Source organism: Balaenoptera ricei, chromosome 19, assembly GCF_028023285.1.
Source record: "Balaenoptera ricei isolate mBalRic1 chromosome 19, mBalRic1.hap2, whole genome shotgun sequence".
Classification (NCBI taxonomy): Eukaryota; Metazoa; Chordata; class Mammalia; order Artiodactyla; family Balaenopteridae; genus Balaenoptera; species Balaenoptera ricei.
This window is the reverse complement of record NC_082657.1, coordinates 3,536,234-3,556,949: the sequence shown is the minus strand read 5'-3', so window position 1 is coordinate 3,556,949 and position 20,716 is coordinate 3,536,234. Positions and strand designations below refer to the sequence as shown.

At 43.5% G+C, this 20,716-nt stretch overlaps 2 protein-coding genes across 2 annotated transcripts in view; one reads left to right on the top strand and one right to left on the bottom strand.

Moving 5' to 3' along the window:
- Positions 1 to 1,980: 1,980 nt before the first annotated feature.
- NLRP7 (NLR family pyrin domain containing 7) overlaps positions 1,981 to 20,716 on the bottom strand; it is a 42,009-nt gene continuing 23,273 nt past the window's right edge. Inside the window, exon 7 of the mRNA XM_059905680.1 lies at positions 1,981 to 2,077. Within this exon, the coding sequence (XP_059761663.1) occupies positions 1,981 to 2,077 (97 nt within the window). The remainder of the gene's footprint in view (positions 2,078 to 20,716) is intronic.
- Positions 5,359 to 10,625, top strand: LOC132354110 (natural cytotoxicity triggering receptor 1-like). The gene is given in 8 exon segments (XM_059905774.1): positions 5,359 to 5,392; positions 5,475 to 5,561; positions 5,687 to 5,971; positions 8,067 to 8,345; positions 8,611 to 8,658; positions 10,176 to 10,223; positions 10,351 to 10,523; positions 10,526 to 10,625. Coding segments are annotated over 8 exon segments (996 nt in total). The 3' UTR covers positions 10,568 to 10,625.

Sequence of the window (20,716 nt, the reverse complement as noted above, 5' to 3'; positions counted from 1 at the left end):
TTAGTGACTGAGCCAGATAAACAAGGAAATGTTAGTGACTGAGCCAAATAAACAACAGGGAAGTGCCACAGTTGCAGAGGAGGACTAATGAGAGTCTTTATATCAGATCCAAATCGACCAGAGAAATGCAATGCAGTTTGTTTCCAAGAGAGGGAAAAGATTAGCTTCACATACGTGGTTTTGTCTATGGTAGGGCCTCGTTTGGAAAAGAGGTTCTGAGAATAAAAGGGTCCTGCACTCCTAGGAAAATGATTGACTTTTCTGTAGCCACGATGACAAGTAGCCACTAGAATGGGTTTATAACCCATCGTCAATGGCCACTCACGTTGACCATTCCACCAATCAGACAGCTCCCTGCTTCTAAATGTCAGCCAATCAGAAACAGGTTCACTCCAGTAACCACACCGGTGAGAGACAGCCAATCAAAATAGACTCCCTCGAACAAACATGCTTTTACGGATAACGTTCAAACCAGAAGAGCCCCTGAAAATCCACATTTCCCAAAAACCCTGTATAGGGTCAGCGGTAGGCTCTGCTCAGAGATACTGTGTCTGGCCAGCATAACTCTCCCTTACTATAGTAATAATAAATTCGGCTTCGCCTTTTTATTTCAGACATTGAGTGGTGAGTGCATTAGCCTTTGACAGTTTATGTATTAGATTGATTTAAGTTAAGTATAAGCCCCTTGCTTAAGGGCAAGGTGTATGGCGGCTTATAATCCATGACTTTAAGGTTTTTTTAAAAAATTTTTATCGGAGTATAGTTGATTTACAATGTTGTGCTAGTTTCTGCTGTACAGCAAAGTGAATCAGTTATACATATACAGATATCCACTCTTTTTTAGATTATTTTCCCAGATACATGACTTTCAGTTCTACGTTAGGCATTATGCTGGTCGTTTCATTTACATGAGCGAGCATACTGTAACGCTGTGAATTTTAATTGAATCAATTTTAATTCAATCAATCATGTGACAGTCATGTCACATGAGCAAACAGAGGCTCAGAAATGGTATGATTTGGATAATGATATGATTATGTGGATACAGAGTTTCAGTTTGGGAAGATGAAAAAATTCTAGAGATGGGTGGTGGTGATGATTGCATGATGATGTACATGTCCTAGTTGCCACTGAGCTGTACACTTAAAAATGGTAAAGGCGGTAAGTTTCATGTATGTGGAGGTTTTTTACCATAATAAAAAAAACTTTGAAAAATGGTTAAAATGGTAAATTTTGTGTTACGTATGTTTTGCCACAATTTTTTAAAAGTTCTTTGTGGTCTAGAAACTGAAAGTAGATTAGTGGTTGCCCAAAGCTGGGAGAGTGAGGGGGTATTGGGCAGTGAGTGCTAGTGGGTATTGGAGGGGTTTATTTTTTTTGGGGGGGGTGATTAAAAAGTTCTGAAATTAGATTATGATGATGGTTGAGCAACTCTGTGAATATAATAAAAACCACTGAATTCTACACTTTAAATGGTAAATTGTATAGTATGTAAATTATATCTCAATCAAGTTGAGTTTCTTCAAGTATCAAAAATGATTAAATTATTAGTAACACCCTCAGTGGTTGAGTCATGACTTGAAATCCATCATCTCCAACAGGGCTTATAGTGTGCATATGGGGATAGTCCTAGGAGCACAGGTGTGAGCTTAAGGTGAAAACTGGGGCTGGACTAAATAGATACAGAGAAGTACCTGAGAAACCAGAGACAAACTTAGGGAGAATGGATGGCATGATTGCCCTTAGTATGTGGTGTCCAGGGAAGACACTCCAGGTTCAGAACATATTCCCCTAAGATGATCACCCAACCCCTCTAATGAGCTGGATAAAACATGGCATTTATTTAACTTATTTGTGCTTCAGTTCCTTATCTGGAAACGAGTGGAGTAAATGCTATCAACTTCATCAGGTTATCATGAGAATTCAATGAATGAATGATGCCAGCCACTCAAAACAGTGCCTACACATAGGAAATGTTTTTCAAGTCTGGTTACCAGAAACCTTGCCTCTCAAGATGATTTTATCTTCAGATCTTTGCACACTGCTGGAATAAACTGTTCCACTCTGAGTTGGTGAGCTCCGTAGCAGAAAATAGAGAAGGAAAGTATCATTACTATTATGTGATGCGAGGGTAGCACTTGCCCCCATTTCCATACCAACTTCAAGAATTACTATAAATAACCAAGAGAGTGTGTTGTTGACCAAAAAAATAGACAAATAGATCAATAGAATGGAATAGATAGCTCAGAAATAGACCTATATAAATACAGTCAACTGATTTTTCACAAAGAAACAAGAGCAATACAGTGGAGCAAAGATACTCTCTTCAACAAATGGGGCTGGAATAACCGGACATCCACATGCAAAAAAATGAATCTAGACACAGACCTTACACCCTTCACAAAAGTGAACTCAAAATGGATCACAAACATATTGTATATGTATAACTGATTCACTTTGTTATAAAGCAGAAGCTAACACACCATTGTAAGGCAATTATACTTCAATAAAGATGTTTAAAAAACAAAAAAAAAAAACAAAAAAAAAAAAAAAAAAAAAAAAAAAAAAAAAAAAAAAAAAAAAAATGGATCACAGACCTAAATGTAAAACGAAAACTACAAAACTCTTAGAAAAAAACATAGATGCTCTTGGGTTTTGTGATGCCTTTTTAGACACAACACCAAAGACATGATCCATGAGAGGAAAAATCGATAAGCTGGGATTGATTAAAATTTAAAAATTCTACTCTGTGATAGACAGTATCAAGAGAAATGAAAAGCCACAGACTGGAAGAAAACATCTGTGAAAGAATGAAATTCGACCCTTTTTTACACCACACATAAAAGTTAACTTAAAATGGGTTAAAGACTTAAACATAGGGACTTCCCTGGTGGCGCAGTGGTTAAGAATCCGCCTGCCAATGCAGGGTACACAGGTTCAAGCCCTGGTCAGGGAAGATCCCACATGCCACGGAGCAACTAAGCCCGTGGGCCACAACTACTGAGCCTGCGTGCCACAACTACTGAAGCCCATGCATCTAGAGCCCATGCTCCTCAACAAGAGAAGCCACTGCAATGGGAAGCCTGCGCCCCCGCTCGCCGCAACTAGAGAAAGCCCGCATGCAGTAACGAAGACCGAATGCAGCCAAAAAATATATATATATAAATAAATAAATTTATTTTTTTAAAAAAAGACTTAAACATAAAACCCAAAACACTAACACTCCCAGTAGAAAACATAAGAAAAAATGTACCTCAACATTGATCTTGTCAATAATTTTTTTGGATATGACACCAAAAGCACAGGTAACAAAAGCAAAAATAAACAAGTGGGACTACATAAAACTAAAAAGATTCTGCACAGCAAAGGAAACCATCCACAGTGGGACACCACCAGCCCCAGGATCCCTGGGGTCCCACAAGAAGCCACCCTGGGACCTGGGCCCGCCCACCAGTGGGTAAGCAACCACCACACGAGGCAGGGCCTGGCAGTCAAACAGGCGAGGGTCCACACCACCTACCGGTGCACCATAGATACAGGGCAGACGACACACAGATGGCCAACAGGCACATGAAAAGATGCTCAACATCTCTAATTATCAGAGAGATGCAAATCAAAACAACACTGAGATATCCCCTCACACCTGTCAGAATGGCCACCATCCAAAAGTCTACAAATAATAAATGCTGGAGAGGGTGGGGAGAAAAGGGAACCCTCCTACACTGTTGGTGGGAATGTAAATTGGTGTAGGCACTATGGAAAACAGCATGGAGGATCCTCAAAAAATTAAAAATAAAACTACCATATGATCCAGCAACTCCACACCTGGGTATACATCCGGAACAAATGAAAGCACTAATTCAAAAAGATACATACATCCTAATGTTCATAGCAACACTATTTACAATAGTCAGGACACAGAAGCAACCCAAGTGTCCATCAACAGACGACTGGATTAAGAAGATGTGATATATGTGATAGATACAAACGCACACACACACAGACAGTGGAATATTACTCAGCCATAAAACAGAATGAAATTCTACCATTGGCAGCAACATAGATGAACCTAGAGAATATTATGCTTAGTGAAATAAGTCAGACAGAGAAAGACAAATGTGATATGATATCACTTATATGTAGACTCTAAAAAATAATACAAATGAATGTATATGCAAAACAGAAACAGACTCACAGATATAGAAAATAAACTTGTGGTTACCAAACGGGATAGGGAAGGGGGTCCGGACAAATAAAGGGTATGGGATTAAGAGATACAAACTAATATGTATAAAATAGATAAGCAACAAGAATATACTATATAGCACAGGGAATTATAGCCATTATCTTGTAATAATTTATAATGAAGGATAATCTGCAAAAATAGTGAATCACCGTGCTGTTCACCTGGAACAAATACAATACTGTTGGTCAACTATACTTCAATTAAGTAATTAATTAATTTAAAATTATTTAGACCCTTAAAAAAAGAACAATGGACACATTTTGCATTTAAAATATTTTAAGTACTTAATATATTAATATTATACTACTTAATATTTTAATATTAATACTTAATATTTTAATATTTAAGTACTTAATATTTTAAAGTACCTAATATTTTAATATCTAATTTCTGCTTTATAACAGACAATATTTTAATATTAAGTACTTAATATTTTAATATTTAATTTCTGCTTTATAACAGACAATATTTTAATATTAAGTACTTAATATTTTAATATTTAATTTCTGCTTTATAACAGACAATATTTTAATATTAAGTACTTAATATTTTAATATTTAATTTCTGCTTTATAACAGACTAAAGGAATGTCATTATGTAACAAATAAAATATATTTTTGCTTAAAAATATTATTTACTGAAACATCATAACAACTCTTTGAAGAAGGCAGTATTATCAGTCCATTCTGATGAAACCAGTTGACATCCAAGCATATGAATGTACACAGGGAAGCCAAAGTTAAACACCTATTTTTTTAATGATTCTAAGGCTTTTGCTCTGCACACTACCCTATGCCTTCCCTGGGCATAATGTCCATATTTCAAAATGTAGAAGTTGACCCAGAAATGAGTTTCAGTTCGGGCAGACAACTCTCAGAGGTTCTGGTTAGAAACCACAGATACCATCAGATGTGTCCTGGGGACCGTTTCCTTTCCTTATACCCGATGGCCAGAGGTGGGGGGAGACCTTTGAATCTTCTCATAAAGAAGTCAGTGTGAAAGTCCCGTGGTGATTGGTGCTGGGCTTTACTCACCACATCCTGTGCATCTCCCTGGCCTGCTGGACTCAGTCTCCCCCCAGCTCTCCATATTAGCCAGGCAGAACCTGAGCTATGCCTTCTACACTTGCTGCCCTTCTCTTTCTTGGTGAGTTCTTGCATGGAAGAGAGATGGAATTCAGGGCTCTAGTGTGGATGGGGCAATATATCTCATTATTCCTGTTTTCCAGGGCTGTCTCTGAGCCAGAGGACCAGCACCCAGAAGCGTGAGTCCTTCCTTCAAAGCCCCAGAGTCTGGGTTGAGACTAAGTATCCACCTGAGAACAACTGGAAGAGAGGGCAGGGGCTCTGGCTTGCCAGGAGGGCTTGAGACCAGCAGCTGGGTGGAAAGTAGGGTGGGCAGGGGCTTTATCTGGAACTCCAGCCTCTGATTCCTTTCCAGAGACTCTCTCGAAACCTGTCATCTGGGCCGAACCCAGTTTCATGATTCCAAAAGGAACACTGGTGATCATCTGGTGTCAAGGAACTCACGAGGCCGTTGAGTACCAACTGCACTTTGAGGGAGGCCTTTCTGCCTTCAAGAGATCGGAGTCACCTGGAATGGTGAACAGAGTAAAGTTCCCCATCCCGTCCATGACCTCACAGACCGCAGGGCAGTACAGGTGCTTCTATCGAAGTGGGGAGCTCTGGTCAGAGCCCAGTGACCCTCTGGATCTGGTGGTAACAGGTAACTGTCCCCCTGCATAGCTGTAGAGTCAGTTCCTCAGCCTGACTCCTGGGCAGGGTCATCACTTAGTCATCTCCTTTACTCTCTTCCAAGCCTCACTCAGATACTAGTATTTGTCTTGAGGGTAACGTAGAGGGTTGATTATTTCCTACAGGGATTACCTTTAGAGAATTGTCTCTATGTCATAGAAGCAGATTTGTCTTAGGTTCTTCAGAAAAGAGGCTCTGAGATGGATATTTGTGCACAGAGGGGATTCCTGTGGAGGGTCCTCAAACACCACACCTGTGATGAGTGAGGGGGGCAGGCCGGGCAGAAGGGGAAATTGGTCTGTGGTGCAGCTTCAACTGAGACCTCGGCCGAGCAAATGTGGGACTCTGGACCTGGGTGGCCTTTCAGAATAGTCTTGACATGAGGCTAGAAGCTCTGTACCCCCCACTGTATCAAACAGCAGTTGGCTGAGAACCACTCTTAGGGAGACTGCAGACAAATACCCTTGCTTTTGTGGTTCTTGTATTCTAGCAGAAGAGAGACCATGAGTCAAAGTCAGGAAATTCAAATCAATTATATTGCATGTGAGGGCGAAATGGTGGTATGGAAAAAAGACAAAGTAAATGGGGTTAAGGTGACTGGCAGTCCGGGTAATCTTGGGTCAGATGGTTCCCTTCAGTGGAGGCATATGGTTCTCAAACTTAAGTAGATATCAGAAATCACCTGTAGGGCTTGTAGAAGCACAGACGACTTCAGTAAGCCCATGTTCATGGAAGCGTTATTCATAATAGCCAAAAGGTAGAAACATCCTTTGCCTATCAGTGAATGAATGGATGAAGAAAATGTGGTCCATCCATACAACTGAATATTATTCAGCCTTAAAAAGGAAGGAAATTCTAACACACGATACAACATGGATGAACTTGAGGACATTATATTGAGTGAAATAAACCAGTCATCAAAGGATCAATAAGTGTACGTTTCCATCTACATGGGGTACTTAAAATACTCAAATTCAGAGGCAGAAAGTAGAATGGTGGTTGCCAGGGGCTGGGGAAAGGGGGAATGAAGAGTTAGTGTTTTATGTGTACAGAGTTTCAGTTATGCAAGATGAAAAGCGTTCCGGAGACTAATGGTGATAATGGTTGTACAACGATGTGGATGTACTTAATACCACAGAAATGTACAATTAAAAATACTTACAATGGTAGATTTATGCATATTTTACTATGACTAAAAGTGATAATAATGTTTTAAAAACACAGACGGCTGCTCTTCTCCTAAGTTTCTGACGCAGTAGGTCTGGGGTAGAGCCTGGCAATTTGCATTTCTAACAAGGTTCCCGACAATGCTGATGTTGTTTTGGTCCCAAGGACCAAACGCTGAGGACCAGTGATGTAGGGCAATTCCCAGAAAGAGATTCATCTTTTTTAAAATTAATTTTTCTTGTAGTATAGTTGTTTTATAATGTTGTGTTAGTTTCTGCTGTACAGCAAAGTGAACCAGCTATACGTATACATATATCCCCTCTTTTTTGGATTTCCTTCCCATTTGGGTCACCACAGAGCACTGAGTAGAGTTCCCTGTGCTCTACAGTAGGTTCTCATTAGTTATCTGTTTCATACGTAGTATCAACAGTGTATATATGTCAATCCCAATCTCCCAATTCATCCCAGCCACCCTTGGTATCCATACATTTTTTCTCTACATCTGTGCCTCTATTTCTGCTTTGCGAATAAGTTCATCTGTATCATGAGAAAGAGATTCATCTTAACACTCCTGGAAGCTAGGCAAGCAACTGTCTCAGTCGTGAAGGGAGAGATCAGGGAGGGTATGTCCATGACCGAGACACATCTAGGAAACAGAAGAGACCAAGATTCTGGGGAGCGATATCCCGGTCCTAAGGAGAAGAGGGATGGGGGATATAGGAAGCAGAATAAAGATGCTCTCTACTGGGACTTCCCTGGCGGTCCAGTGGTTAAGACTCCGCACTTCCAACGCAGGGGGCGTGGGTTCAATCCCTGGTCGGGGAACTAAGATCCCACGTGCCGCCTGGCCAAAAAAAAAGAACTTATGTTCTTTACCTACCAGCCACCTTCTCTCGCAGGACTGTACGACACACCCACCCTCTCAGTTCAACCCAGACCTGAGGTGACCTCAGGAGAGAACGTGACCTTCCGTTGCCGCCTAGAAACAGCAACAAGCACCTTCTTTCTGCTCAAGGAGGGAAGATCCAGCCGCCCACAGCGCAGATATGGGAATATCCAGGCGGAGTTCCCCATGGGCCCTGTGAGCACAGCTCACAGAGGCACATACAGATGTTTTGGCTCCTATAACAAACATACCTGGTCTTTCCCCAGTGAGCCTGTGAAGCTCCTGGTCGAAGGTGAGGACACCCCCCAATTTTACCCCATGTCCTTTCTGGATCCCTAACTGACCCCCAAATAATGATGAGACAGGCAGCAAAGAGGCAGGTGGGAAGATGCACAGAGGGTACTTTTCACCAGTGCCCTCATCCACGTCGATTTCCCAGAGGCCCAGTTGATAGCTCATGAGGAATATCGCCAGAGAGATGGCGGGCGGGGGGCGGAGTGTAGAGAACAAGTGGGAAGACCAGATCCCTTGATTTTTCTCCTTGTCTCCATTGCCAGGAGATGCCGGGGACACCACCTTTGCACCCACAGAACACACCTCTTCCGGTGAGTAACACGTACTTCTAAACTTGGGGAAGGACTCAAAGCCTCCCAGTGACACTAAAAACCTGGGATTCGTTCAAAACATCCCTTGAGTGCATAGCGTATGCCATGAACTACAGTTGTATCAGTCAACCAAAGATCCTTGCTTGTGTGGCACTCGTATTCTAGCAGGAGAAGGCAGACCATGCGTCAAAGTCAGGATACATAAATCAATGACAGAGCACACAAGGAGGAAACGATGGTGTGGAAAAAGACAATGTAGAACGAATGGCATTAAGGTGATGGGGAAGAGGGCAGGTAGCAGCATTTAACAGAGTTGCCCATACTGGCCTCACAGAGAAGGAGGCTTCAAGCAAAGAGCTGAGGGACTTCCCTGGTGGTCCAGTGGTTAAGACTTCACCTTCCAATGCAGGGATGCGGGTTCGATCCCTGGCCGGGGAGCTAGGATCCCACCTGCCTCGTGGCCAAAAAACCAAAACATAAAACAGAAGCAATACTGTAACAAATTCAATAATGACTTAAAAAAAAAAGAAAGAAAGAAAAGAGCTGAAAGAGTTGAGGGCGTTAGTCCTTAGGCCTATGCCCTAAGGCAGAAAAATGGGCAGGGTGATTAAAAAACAGCCAGGAGGCCAGTGGACAGGAAATGATGTCACAGGGGGGATGGTAGGGGTGTGGCGGGCTGGGGCGGCTCATTTAGGACCTTGAAGAAGTCTGGTTAAGACTGAATGACATGGGCTTCCCTGGTGGCACAGTGGTTGAGAATCTGCATGCCAACGCAGGGGACATGGGTTCGAGCCCTGGTCTGGGAAGATCTCACATGCCGCGGAGCAACTAGGCCCGTGAGCCACAATTACTGAGCCTGCACGTCTGGAGCCTGTGCTCCGCAACAAGAGAGGCCGCGATAGTGAGAGGCTCATGCACCGCGATGAAGAGTGGCCCCCGCTCGCCGCAACTAGAGAAAGCCCTCACGCAGAAACGAAGACCCAACACAGCCAAAAATAAATTAATTAATTAAAAAAAAAAAGACTGAATGACGTGACTAGTGGGACAAAGAAGAAAGGATGGTGATTGACTTAATGAGGAAACGGAGGCTCACACAGAAGATATGCCTGGAGACACACGCTTATTAGTCCTAGAGCTGAATTCTTCCTCTGGTTTGTCTTTTGTTTTCTTTTCTTTTGTTTTGTTTTGTTTTTAATTAATTTTTATCAGAGCATAGTTGCCTTACAATGTTGCGTTAGCTTCTACTGCACAGCAAAATGAATCAGCCATTCATATACATGTATCCCCTCCACTGAGGACACTACAGTGCATTAAGTAGAGCTCCCTGTGCTATACAGTATGTCTTTTCCCTCTTCCACTCCACCTGCCAGATGAAGCCACTGGGCCCTGGAGTGCGAGGGGTGGACCTAGAAAAGCTATAGAATGTCACGGAGTATATCCAAGGGTAGGAGAGCCTGGGATGGAAGAGGCCACATCATCTCGTTTCCTCACGTCTCCTCTTTCCTTATCCTCTGCAGGCCACTGGGACTCCTACATGTTAACCACAGAGACCCAGTTCCAGGAAGGTAAGCCAGCAGCGGGGGCTGTAGGCGCTAAAGGAGATAAGATCGGGAAAGGAGAGAGGAAGAGAGATGGGGTGAGGTGGTCTTGGTAGGTTCCTGTGAGCGATCACTCTTGTTCTTCTGACCCCAGATCCTGTCCTCTGGGATCACAATGCCCAGAATCTCCTTCGGATTGGCCTAGTTTTCCTGGTCCTGGTGGCCCTTGTGTGGCTCCTGGTTGAAGACTGGCTTCAGAGGAAGAAGCCTCAAGACAGAGCCAGCAGGGCTTCAAGTCAGGAATGCAGGAGAAGGTTCAGAACACAAAGAGCCCTAGAGGAATGGCCGAGAGATGCAGTGGCCATAGGTAAAGCTGCAAGCTGACCCTGACCTTGGGCTGTGGGAGCTCCGAGTTGAACCCGTGGAGGAGAGAGTCATCGCAGAAAACTAAGGGAGAACTGCATGGAGTTTGGCAGAGGGTTGGGGATGAAAGCGCTAAATTTCTTCTGTAGGCAAAACCCGCTGTCTCTTCTAGGTTCTAAGTACTGTTGCACTTGCTTCCTGCGAACCAAATTTTTAACCACTCTGGTCTTTCCTGAAAACATCTTTAACGGCGTGGCCGTGAGAATATCTCCTCCCTACTTTTGTCTTTATCACTATTTCTTCTTTGCTGTCTCTTGCACACGTCATTCAAAATATTTAGCCACCAGTACAGAACAGGTGCATTTATCAAATGGAACAAGAGCCAGAGAGGCAACAACCAGTGAATGCAGGTGCAGGCTTATAAACAAACAGCACATCTACACCAATGTGCCCTGGCCGGATGGCAGCTATGCCCCGATTCCCTCTATCCTATGCCCTTGCAGGATTTCTTCTTCTCCACTTCTTTATCCATACCTTGCCTTGTTCTTTGGGTCTCCTAGTAGATATCATCTCCTCCAAGATGATTTCCCAAATCCTCCAGCTTGACTTAAGATACTACTTTCATAGTCCCAAAGCACCTGTAACTCTCTACAACAGCATTTGAACCCTAATACTGCCTACGTATCCATTTTCCTGTATCGACTGTGAACTCATGTGAATTAAATTTATGTCAGGTGTAATGGCTGTGTTCATAGTTCCCACTACTCAGAGAGTTCTCAGGAAATATATGTTGAACAAATGGATATATAAATGGGGTCAGAGTGCCCCTTGGAACTTGAGACTCCTGAGAATGGTCCTTGAAATGTTGTCTGGGCATCACAAACGCTCTCCTTTTTGAGAGTTTCTACTTGGTCAACCCATTCATATACCCATTATGTGGGTCCCCGCCGCCTCTCAATATTGTGACACCTCACACAGGTCAAATTCATTCTTAAATCTGCATTTTCTGTTAAATATCAGCGAATATTAATTCCAACCTCAAAGGGATAACATGAAGATCTGGAGATCAAGAATATCCAGAAACCAGCATACACTCTGACATGTATAAGTTACTCAATGCATGGTAACCATTATTATTCCTGATACTAAGGGCAATTAAAAATCATACCAATTATTACCTCATTACTAGTGGCCCCAATACTGAATTTTCTTCTTTCTGGTCTTCATCTACCAGGTGTTCTAAGGTCCAAGACTTTCTAGTTAATACCCACTTATAGTCTTCTTCATCTCAAGATGAGATGGACTTGTTTGGGGTGGGTTCAGGACATTCCAAACTTTCCATATTCTAGTTTATGGCAAGAAACCTAGAGTCTCAAGGAAAAAATGGGTCAGGTAGAAATATTTTAGGGGTCAAGATATAAAGGCAGGGCTTGACCTGGGCAAAGGAGCCTCCTCAAGGGGATGGAGGGGTCTTTACCACCGTGGCCCTACTGTTGTCCTTAGCAGTCCAAGTTAAAATCTTCCAAAACTGGTCAATGGGTCAATGCCAGATGTTAAGTATTGCAATGCTCTTTCTGAAATATTGAACATGGCTTGTATTTCAGACTGCAAAATGAAGTATGGGGAGAAAGAAAGGAAGGAGAGAGGAAGGGAGGGGAGGAGGGTGGGGGTAAAGTACTGGCCAATTGTTTGTGATGACGATTTACTGGAAACACTCCAAAAACACTTTCATTTATTTCCCCATGATCAGAACTTAACAGCTTTCTGCACCTAGATGCAAGGGAGGTTGAGGATGTAGCCTTTATTCCAAATAGCTCTGTGGCAAGCTGAATATTGGCACTTCCATCACCAATGAAGTGAAAGGTAATACAGTAGAGCTGTAATAAGCAATTCCAGCCCTTGTTATAAGAGCCTACTATGTGTCAGGCACTGGTGAGAGTACAACACACCAAGGCAAACATTATCCCCACCATAACAGGATTTATTGTCCAGGAGTAGAGATCTTAAAGAAGTGAGAAAATAAATGTCTTGTGAGAGAGGAACTAGAGGATGCCCTTGGGCCCTCTTCCTGTGAAAGATTCCATTATATAGAGACATTGAGGGGGACGCAGGGGTGAGGAAAGGGGAAGATGGCAGCTGTCCGTACCAATGTATCCAAAGGCTCAGATGTAAGACAGAGGGTGAAAACATTCAGTATAACTAGAGCTCTGATTGTGACAGAAAAGAGTAGCTGTGGATGACGCTGGGCAAATGCAGGAGACAGATCAAGCATGGCCATGGAAGCCACATAAATAAATGCACATTTTATCCTTAAGGCAAAGGGAGCTCACTAGGCATTTTGATCATGGATGCAGTATGATGATTTCTACACTGTATGAAGACCCTTCCGGTTGCAGTGAGAAGGACATATGCAAAGAAAACAAAAGCATGGTGGGTGGGGGGAGACAGAAGAGTTGAGAATGGCTCACCTATTTCTAGTGCTGACAACCAGGACAATATAGGCTCCATAACTAATACTGGTAACCCAGATGGAGGTCCAGCTGTGAGTGATAGGTACACGTAGGTCTTGAGACTTGGTAACATATTCTCTAGCTCTGTCCTTTTTTTTTCAAGATTGCCTTGATTATTCTGCATGCTTTGGATTTCAATACTAACCTTAGGGTATCAGTTTTCACAAAACACCCACCTGGATTTCGTATGAGATCGTATCCAAGCTACAGATCAATTTACGGAGAATCATCATCTCTTCAATCTTTCCATCCTTGGAAGTTTCAAACCTTAAATGTGGTACATTTCACCATTTAACTTCATGTTCAGTAACTTCTCTAAATAATATCTTGTAGTATTCTATGTAGAGAATGTGCATATCTTTTGTTAGATACCCACCAGAAATATCCACTAGTTACATCACCTCCAGAGAGATCCCTACTTACACGACTTTTATTTTGTAAGTGGTATCATTCTTTAAATAATTTTATTGCTTCTGTTGCTTGCTGGTAGTATAAAAATAAAATTGATTTTTTAATATGGAATGTGTCTTGCAAAGCTCACTTCTTAATATTAACAGTTTTAGACTATTTAAGATTATTTTTAGATTAAAACATTTTTAGGATTTTTTTCCAAAATTAATTTCTTTTTTCTTTTACTGTCTTATTACCTGGCTAGAACCTCCAGTACATTAATCAATAGGAGTGGCGATAGCACGTGCCCTTTCCTTAGTACCAATATTATGGGGAATATTTTTAATATCTTACCATTGAGTAAGCTAATTGCTATAATTTTTTTGTAGATACTCATTGTCCAAGTTAGAAAATTCCTTTGTATTCTTCTTTTGTTAAGTTTGTTTCCATTCAAAAATAAGAAGGAGGGCTTCCCTGGTGGCGCAGTGGTTGAGAATCTGCCTGCCAATGCAGGGGACACGGGTTCGAGCCCTGGTCTGGGAAGATCCCACATGCCGCGGAGCGACTGGGCCCGTGAGCCACAGCTACTGAGCCTGCGTGTCTGGAGCCTGTGCTCCGCAACAAGAGAGGCCGCGATAGTGAGAGGCCCGCGCACCGCGATGAAGAGTGGCTCCCGCTTGCCACAACTAGAGAAAGCCCTCACACAGAAACGAAGACCCAACACAGCCATAAATAAATTAAAAAAAAAAAAAATAAGAAGGAACATATCCAGTGAGATCAGTTAGGAGGCTCCTACATTATTCTAGGTGAAAGTTAATAAGCACTCTGAGAAGGTAGACACCTTTGACATATTTCAGGCACAGAAGCCATACTTCATGTTATTGTTTAGAAATGATGGGCGGGCAGGTGGCAGGGTCAACAAGAACTCTGAGTTTGTTATGGTTACCAGAAGGTAAGGGAGAGAGGGATGAATTGGGAGCCTGGGATTGACACATACACACTACTGTACATAAAATAGATAACTAATAATAACTAATAAGGACCTACTTTATAACACAGGGAAATCTACTCAATGCTCTGTAATGACCTATACGGGAAAGGAATCTAAAAAGAGTGGATAAATGTATAACAGATTCACTTTGCTGTACACCTGAAACTAACACAACATTGTAAATCAACTGTACTCCAAATTAAAAAAAAAACTCGGAAGTTTGTAAATTGGGCACCTGGGTGGACGAAGGGGACCTTTTTTGCCCTCATTCCCACCCACTGGCGTTGATATTGTGGATGAACCATGATAGGTGTGATAAGAAGAGGATACATTTGGAGCAACATCAAGAGACATCAGAGAGCCTCTGTTGTCCCAAACTGAAAAGTGTTTTTCTTTTAATTGAAGTATAATTGATACAGAACATTGTGTAGGTTTAAGGTATACAATGTGTTGCTTTGAGACATTTATCTATTGTAAAAGTATTGCCATTGTAGCATTAGCTAACACCTCTATCACATCACATAATTGCCACTTCCTTTTGTGGTTGGAATAATTAAGACCTGCTCTCTTACCAAGTTCGATGATGACCGTTGTCTGTAATCACTATACTGTGCATTAGGTCTCCAGGACTTATTTGTCTACTAGTTGCAAGTTTGTACCCTTAAACATTAGCTCCCCATTTTCTCCACCCCCCCCAGCCTTTACACACCACCATTCTGCTCTCTGTTTCTACGAGTTTGTTTTTTTAGATTCCACATTTAAGTGATATCATACAGTATTTGTCTTTCTCTGACTTATTTCACTTAGCATAATGCCCTCAAGGTCCATCCTTGTTGTCATAAATGGCAAAATTTCCTTCCTTCTTTCTCATGGCTGAATCATATATATCTATATCTATACCTCTATATATCTATCTATCTATCTATCTATCTATATATATATATATATTTTTTTTTTTTTTTTTTTTTAAGCAGGCACACTCATCACTCCATCACAGCACTGGTCTAACCTCTCTCTCTTTCTCAAGGTGCCCACACGTCTGGTGATCTGTTCCCGCAGGTTGATGCTACAGTATCCTGGTCTCATGGGTATTAGGAAAGGTGAGGTTTGAAGGCTGAGATGGCATCTCCTCTCCCTACCCCAGCCCTGCCTCTCTTCCTTCTGTGTTTACCCCCCAGTTCTTCCATCTTGCCCATTACAACACTAAGACTGAACCTCCAGTCTGCCTTCCCTGCCTGCTTCCGTCATCCCGTTTCATACAACAGGTGGACGGCACAATCAGGAGGTGGGGGAAAGGACCAAATTCGACCTCCATTAACACCTGTGTTCCTGAGGCAAGATATGTCCTTTCTATTTTCACCTTGCATTTGCTGAAAGGCGGGAACAATAGCTTCTTCTTAGTAATATATGAGTTCATGACATCATCCTAGGGGTTTATTTTTTTAAGATTTTTTTTTTTTTTTTGATGTGGACTATTTTTAAAGTCTTTGTTGAATTTGTTACACTATTGCTTCTGTTTTGTGGTTTGGTTTTTCGGCCGCGAGGCATGTGGGATCTTAGCTCCCAGACCAGGGATCGAACCCGCACCCCCTGCATTGGAAGGCGAAGTCTTAACCACTGGACCACCAGGGAAGTCCCCCATCCTAGGGATTTGTCAGTGCTCCACAGTTGTTAACACCACCACCACCACTGGCACCAAAGTTTCCTAACTCTGAGTTAGGAACAGGAACTAAAGCTTCAGAACATGGATACGATTATTCGGAGAATGTCCATCCCCTTCTACTCTTCCTGGTCCATGGACGAGGCGACCAGTTGCCCTGACATATTCCCCACATGGGCGGTCTTTGCTTTGCCCCTTCACACTTGTTCCTCAACCACTAGAAACTGGTTTCTCACCCCACACTTCCTCAGAAGCTGCTTTTGTCACAAACACTAATGAGTTTCCTGGCACTCCCAGTGGACGCTCCTCAGACCTCACCTTATTTTGTTCTTCTGGTACTTGTATACGACCACTTCCTCCTTGAAATAGTCACTTCGATGGCTTTTTCTGACACCTCTCCCTACTCACTTCTGACTGTCCCTCCACCACCGAGTTTTCGGGCTCTCCAATGCCAGAGCTTTAAGGTTCTATGGTGGACCCACGTTTCTCTGAACGCAAGCCTGGTTGATTTCATTTAATGCCATGGTTTCAATTTCTCTATGATAGATGTCCAAATGTTTCTCTTTTTTTTTAACATTTTAAAATTTTTTATTTATTTTATTTATTTGTTTTTGGCTGCGCTGGGTTTTTGTTGCTGTGCGCCAGCTTTCTCTAGTTGCGGTGAGTGGGGGCTACTCTTCATTGCGATGCACGGGCTTCTCACTGCGGTGGCTTCTCTTGTTGCGGAGCACGGGCTCTAGGCGCCCGGGCTTCAAGAGTTGTGGCTCGTGGGCTCTAGAGCGCAGGCTCAGTAGTTGTGGCACACGAGCTTAGTTGCTCCGCGGCAATGTGGGATCTTCCCAGACCAGGGCTTGAACCCGTGTCCCCTGCATTGGCAGACAGATTCTTAACCACTGCGCCACCAGGGAAGCCCTGTTTCTCTTCTAAATACAGTCACATTGGTGGGTTAGGGCTTCACCATGTGCATTTGGACACAATTCAGTGCACGGCAGGGGCTGTCCTAAGCATTGCTTGGTGTCAGCGGCATCCCTGGCCTCTGCCCACTAGATGCCAGGACCACCCACCCACCCAATGTGTGACAACCAAAAGTCTCTCTGGACATTGCCAAATGTCTCCATGAGGACGAAATTAAGAGTGACCCAGATAAGAACCCCTGGCTTGTAAGGACATAAATAGGGTGATGGAAAAAGGTGGGTGTGATGGGGGACGGACCTCCATGAGATCTGGCGGTCAGCTGGGTGAGGACGTATTGACTGTGCTGAGAAGGGCGGCCACATCAAATACTGAAATGCCTCAAAAACGCTCACCCAGCAGACAGAGAGAACAGCAGGTGGAGGGCCCGAGGCAGGGACAAGACACCCAGCACGACTGCAACAGAGCGAGCAAGGGGAAAACCCACCTGAAAGGTGAGCAAAGAGGTCAGCAGGGCCAAATAAAGGACTTTTTGGTTAATCTTTTTCTTTGTAAAATATCTCGGTCTATTTATCTTCTCCAGCTTTGCTTCCTCTCTTCTCACTGACATGGAACCTATTGCCAGTCCTCTAAAAATAGGGGTGTCTTACCCCACGTGGAGTTTGGAGAATTGCCCCAGACTTGGAACCCTGCCTTCTTCCCCAGATTGAGTGGTCAGAGATGGTGGTTATCTTGGGGGCAAGAATCCTGTAAACCAGGGTTTCTCAACCCTGGCACTGCTGACTTTCGGGGCTAGATGATTCTTCGTTGTACGGGGTGGGGGAGGGGCCGCAGTGTGCATTTCAGGACATTTAGCATCTCTGGACTCTACCCACCAGGAGCACCGCCTCCCCGAGTTGTAACAGCCCCAAGTGTCTCTTGACGTGGGGGTGAGGAGAGAGAAGAATCACCCCCATTTGAGAACTACTGGGCTGGAGAGAGATCCCGGAGTCTAGCCTGGGTCCCAGAACAGGAGCTGGGCGTGGTCTGAGTGAGAGTCTGAACGCGACCCAAATGGATTGAGATTTAGGATGGGATGGGATGTGGGGCAGTGGATCTGCTGGAGACAACAGATCCCAGCCCAGCCCTGACCTAAATGTCCGTATGAGTTTCGCTCACCCGTCATCGACTGTTCCGTTGGGTCACTGAGCTCTGATCAGGGCCCTCTGCCTCCATAGAAAGAATGGTATTTCCCCGCTCTATCTGGATCCATCTCTTAGATGTGCGTTGGGTCTGTGCTCTGGACACTGGAGGTTTCTCTCTACCTTAAGTGTGAAGGTTTCCGCACCCCTCGCCCCCGGACCATGATGGAATGTTCCACTTCTGGAGGACCCAGACACTTGGTGATCACAGACCTCTTGTTCGGAATCCAGGAATCGGAATTGCTGAAAGAGAAGGTCTGGCAAGTAATCCTGGAAAGAAGTATCAAGCCCTGAGTCTCCTTGGATTCAGCTCTCCGTGCCATCCTTCCGACTGAGCCTTTTATAGAAGTGACTTTATAACCCCAAATCTGTCTTTCACAACCGTCTTGTGCAAAACAAGAGCGTTACTTGTTTAGCGTTTAGCGTCACCTAAACTCCAGAAGAAGCTGAGGTTCCCATTAGCCAGTCATCAGGCAGCTGTGACTGCCTCTGGTTTACCGGTTTCTGACTTAACCTTGGTTGCCCCTCCCTTAACACTGATGCTGCACCAAGGGCAAAAAAGCCAAGGGAATCCCAGCCCCTGGAAAGCTAATCAACTCTTTCCCAGTGAGAAGTAACATGGCGGTTTTGACCTCTACTTTAGCAGCTAATCCCGAGTGGACCTTGCGTACTTCCGAGGTGCCTCAGAACACAGTTCTAAAGCAACAGGTAATGGAAATGGCCCAAAGTCCATCAGCAGGAGAATGAGTTTTGCTTGTCTCTACAGCAGAATGTGAAAGAATAAACAAAGAGAGAGTGTGGGACGTCTCTGGCGGTCCAATGGTTAAGACTTCGCCTTCCAGTGCAGGGGGTGCGGGTTCGATCCCTGGTAGGGGAGCTGAGATCCCACATGCCTCGCAGCCAAAAAACCAAAACATAAACAAAAGCAATATTATACCAAATTCAATAAAGACTTTAAAAATGGCCCACACCAAAAAAAAAAAAAAAATCTTTAAAAAAAAAAAGAGTAAACAGAGTGAACTCAGCAATAAAAAAGAATGAACTACTGAAATACAGGCATACCTTGTTTGATTATGCTTTGCAGGGATTTTTTTTTTTTTTTTTTTTTTTTTTACAGATTAAAGGTTTGTGGCAACTCTGTCAAGCAGGTCTACCAGTGCTGTTTTTACAACAGTGTTTGCTCACTTTCTCTCTGTGTCACATTTTGGTCACATTTGCCTTATTTCAAACTTTTTTTATTATTATTATGCTTTATTATTCTTATTATTATTATCCGTGATCAGTGATCCTTGATGTTACTATTGTAATGGTTTTGGGGTACCAAAAACTACACCTATGTAAGAGAGAAAGCGATAAATGTTGTGTGCGTTCTGACTGCTAAAAAACCCCACAAGAGGTTAGATAAGTATCCCCTTGGGGGAAGGACCCGCCCTCCCATGCCTGGGTCTCCTGGCTCATACGCATGGCCTGGAAGAGAGCCCTGGTGAGACCAACCCCAAAGCCAAGAGTTCGCCTCCACTTCTACTGATAGGTGTCCCCCACCCTCTCTCTGGGACTCACCAAGGCTCAGCAGGATGGTGAGAGCATAAGCCATGATTCTGCAACCATTCAAGCCCTCTGGCCCCAGCAGAGCTGAGCCATGAAGGGACCGAGGCCAGGATGTTGAGGGAGGCCCTCCTGACACCACAAGGCTGAGGTTTTTAACACCTACTCTCTCGAGGGAAGAGACACTACCCCTCCTAGGTCTTTACTTGACCCAGCTGGGGACCCGTGGGAGGGTGCAATATCCTGAAGACATCACATGCTGTCCATCTGCACTGGGGTTTTCAACCTCAGGGTGATGAGTGTTGTGTGTGCATTGTAGGATGTTTAGCAGCACCCTTGGCCTCTGCCCACTAGAAGCTAGTAGCACAGCCGGTTATGACCCAGAAAAATCCAGAAGAGTCAAATCCGTAGAGACAAAGTAGATTAATGGGTACGGGGTTTCCTTTTGGGGTGATGAAAAAGTCCTGGAACTAGATGGTGGTGATGGTGGCACGATGTTGTGAATATACTGAATGCTGCTGAATTGTGTACTTGAAGACGATGAAAATGGTAACACTGATGTGATGTGTATCATGCCATGATTTTTTAAAAGTCTCCAGACATTGCCAGATTGGGGGCAAAATCATGCTCAGTGGAAGACCACTGTCTTATTCTATAGCAAGGAATGGCCAGACTGTAGACTTTCTCAATTTCAGCACTATTGAAACTTTGGGTGGGGTCATTTTTTTGTTGTGGCAGGGGCTGTCCTGTGCATTGCAGGATGTTTAGCAACAGCCCTGGTCGCTACCCATTGAATGCCGGGAGCGCCCCCTAGTGGTAACAATAAAAATATCTGCAAACATTGTCCCTTGGGTGGCAAAAAAAATCCCTCCTACTGAGAACCACTGATCTACAGTGTCCTAAACTCTATGCTGCTTTACCCCCAAACTCCATAAGACTTTTAAAAAATTTCCAAAAATGGGCAGAAG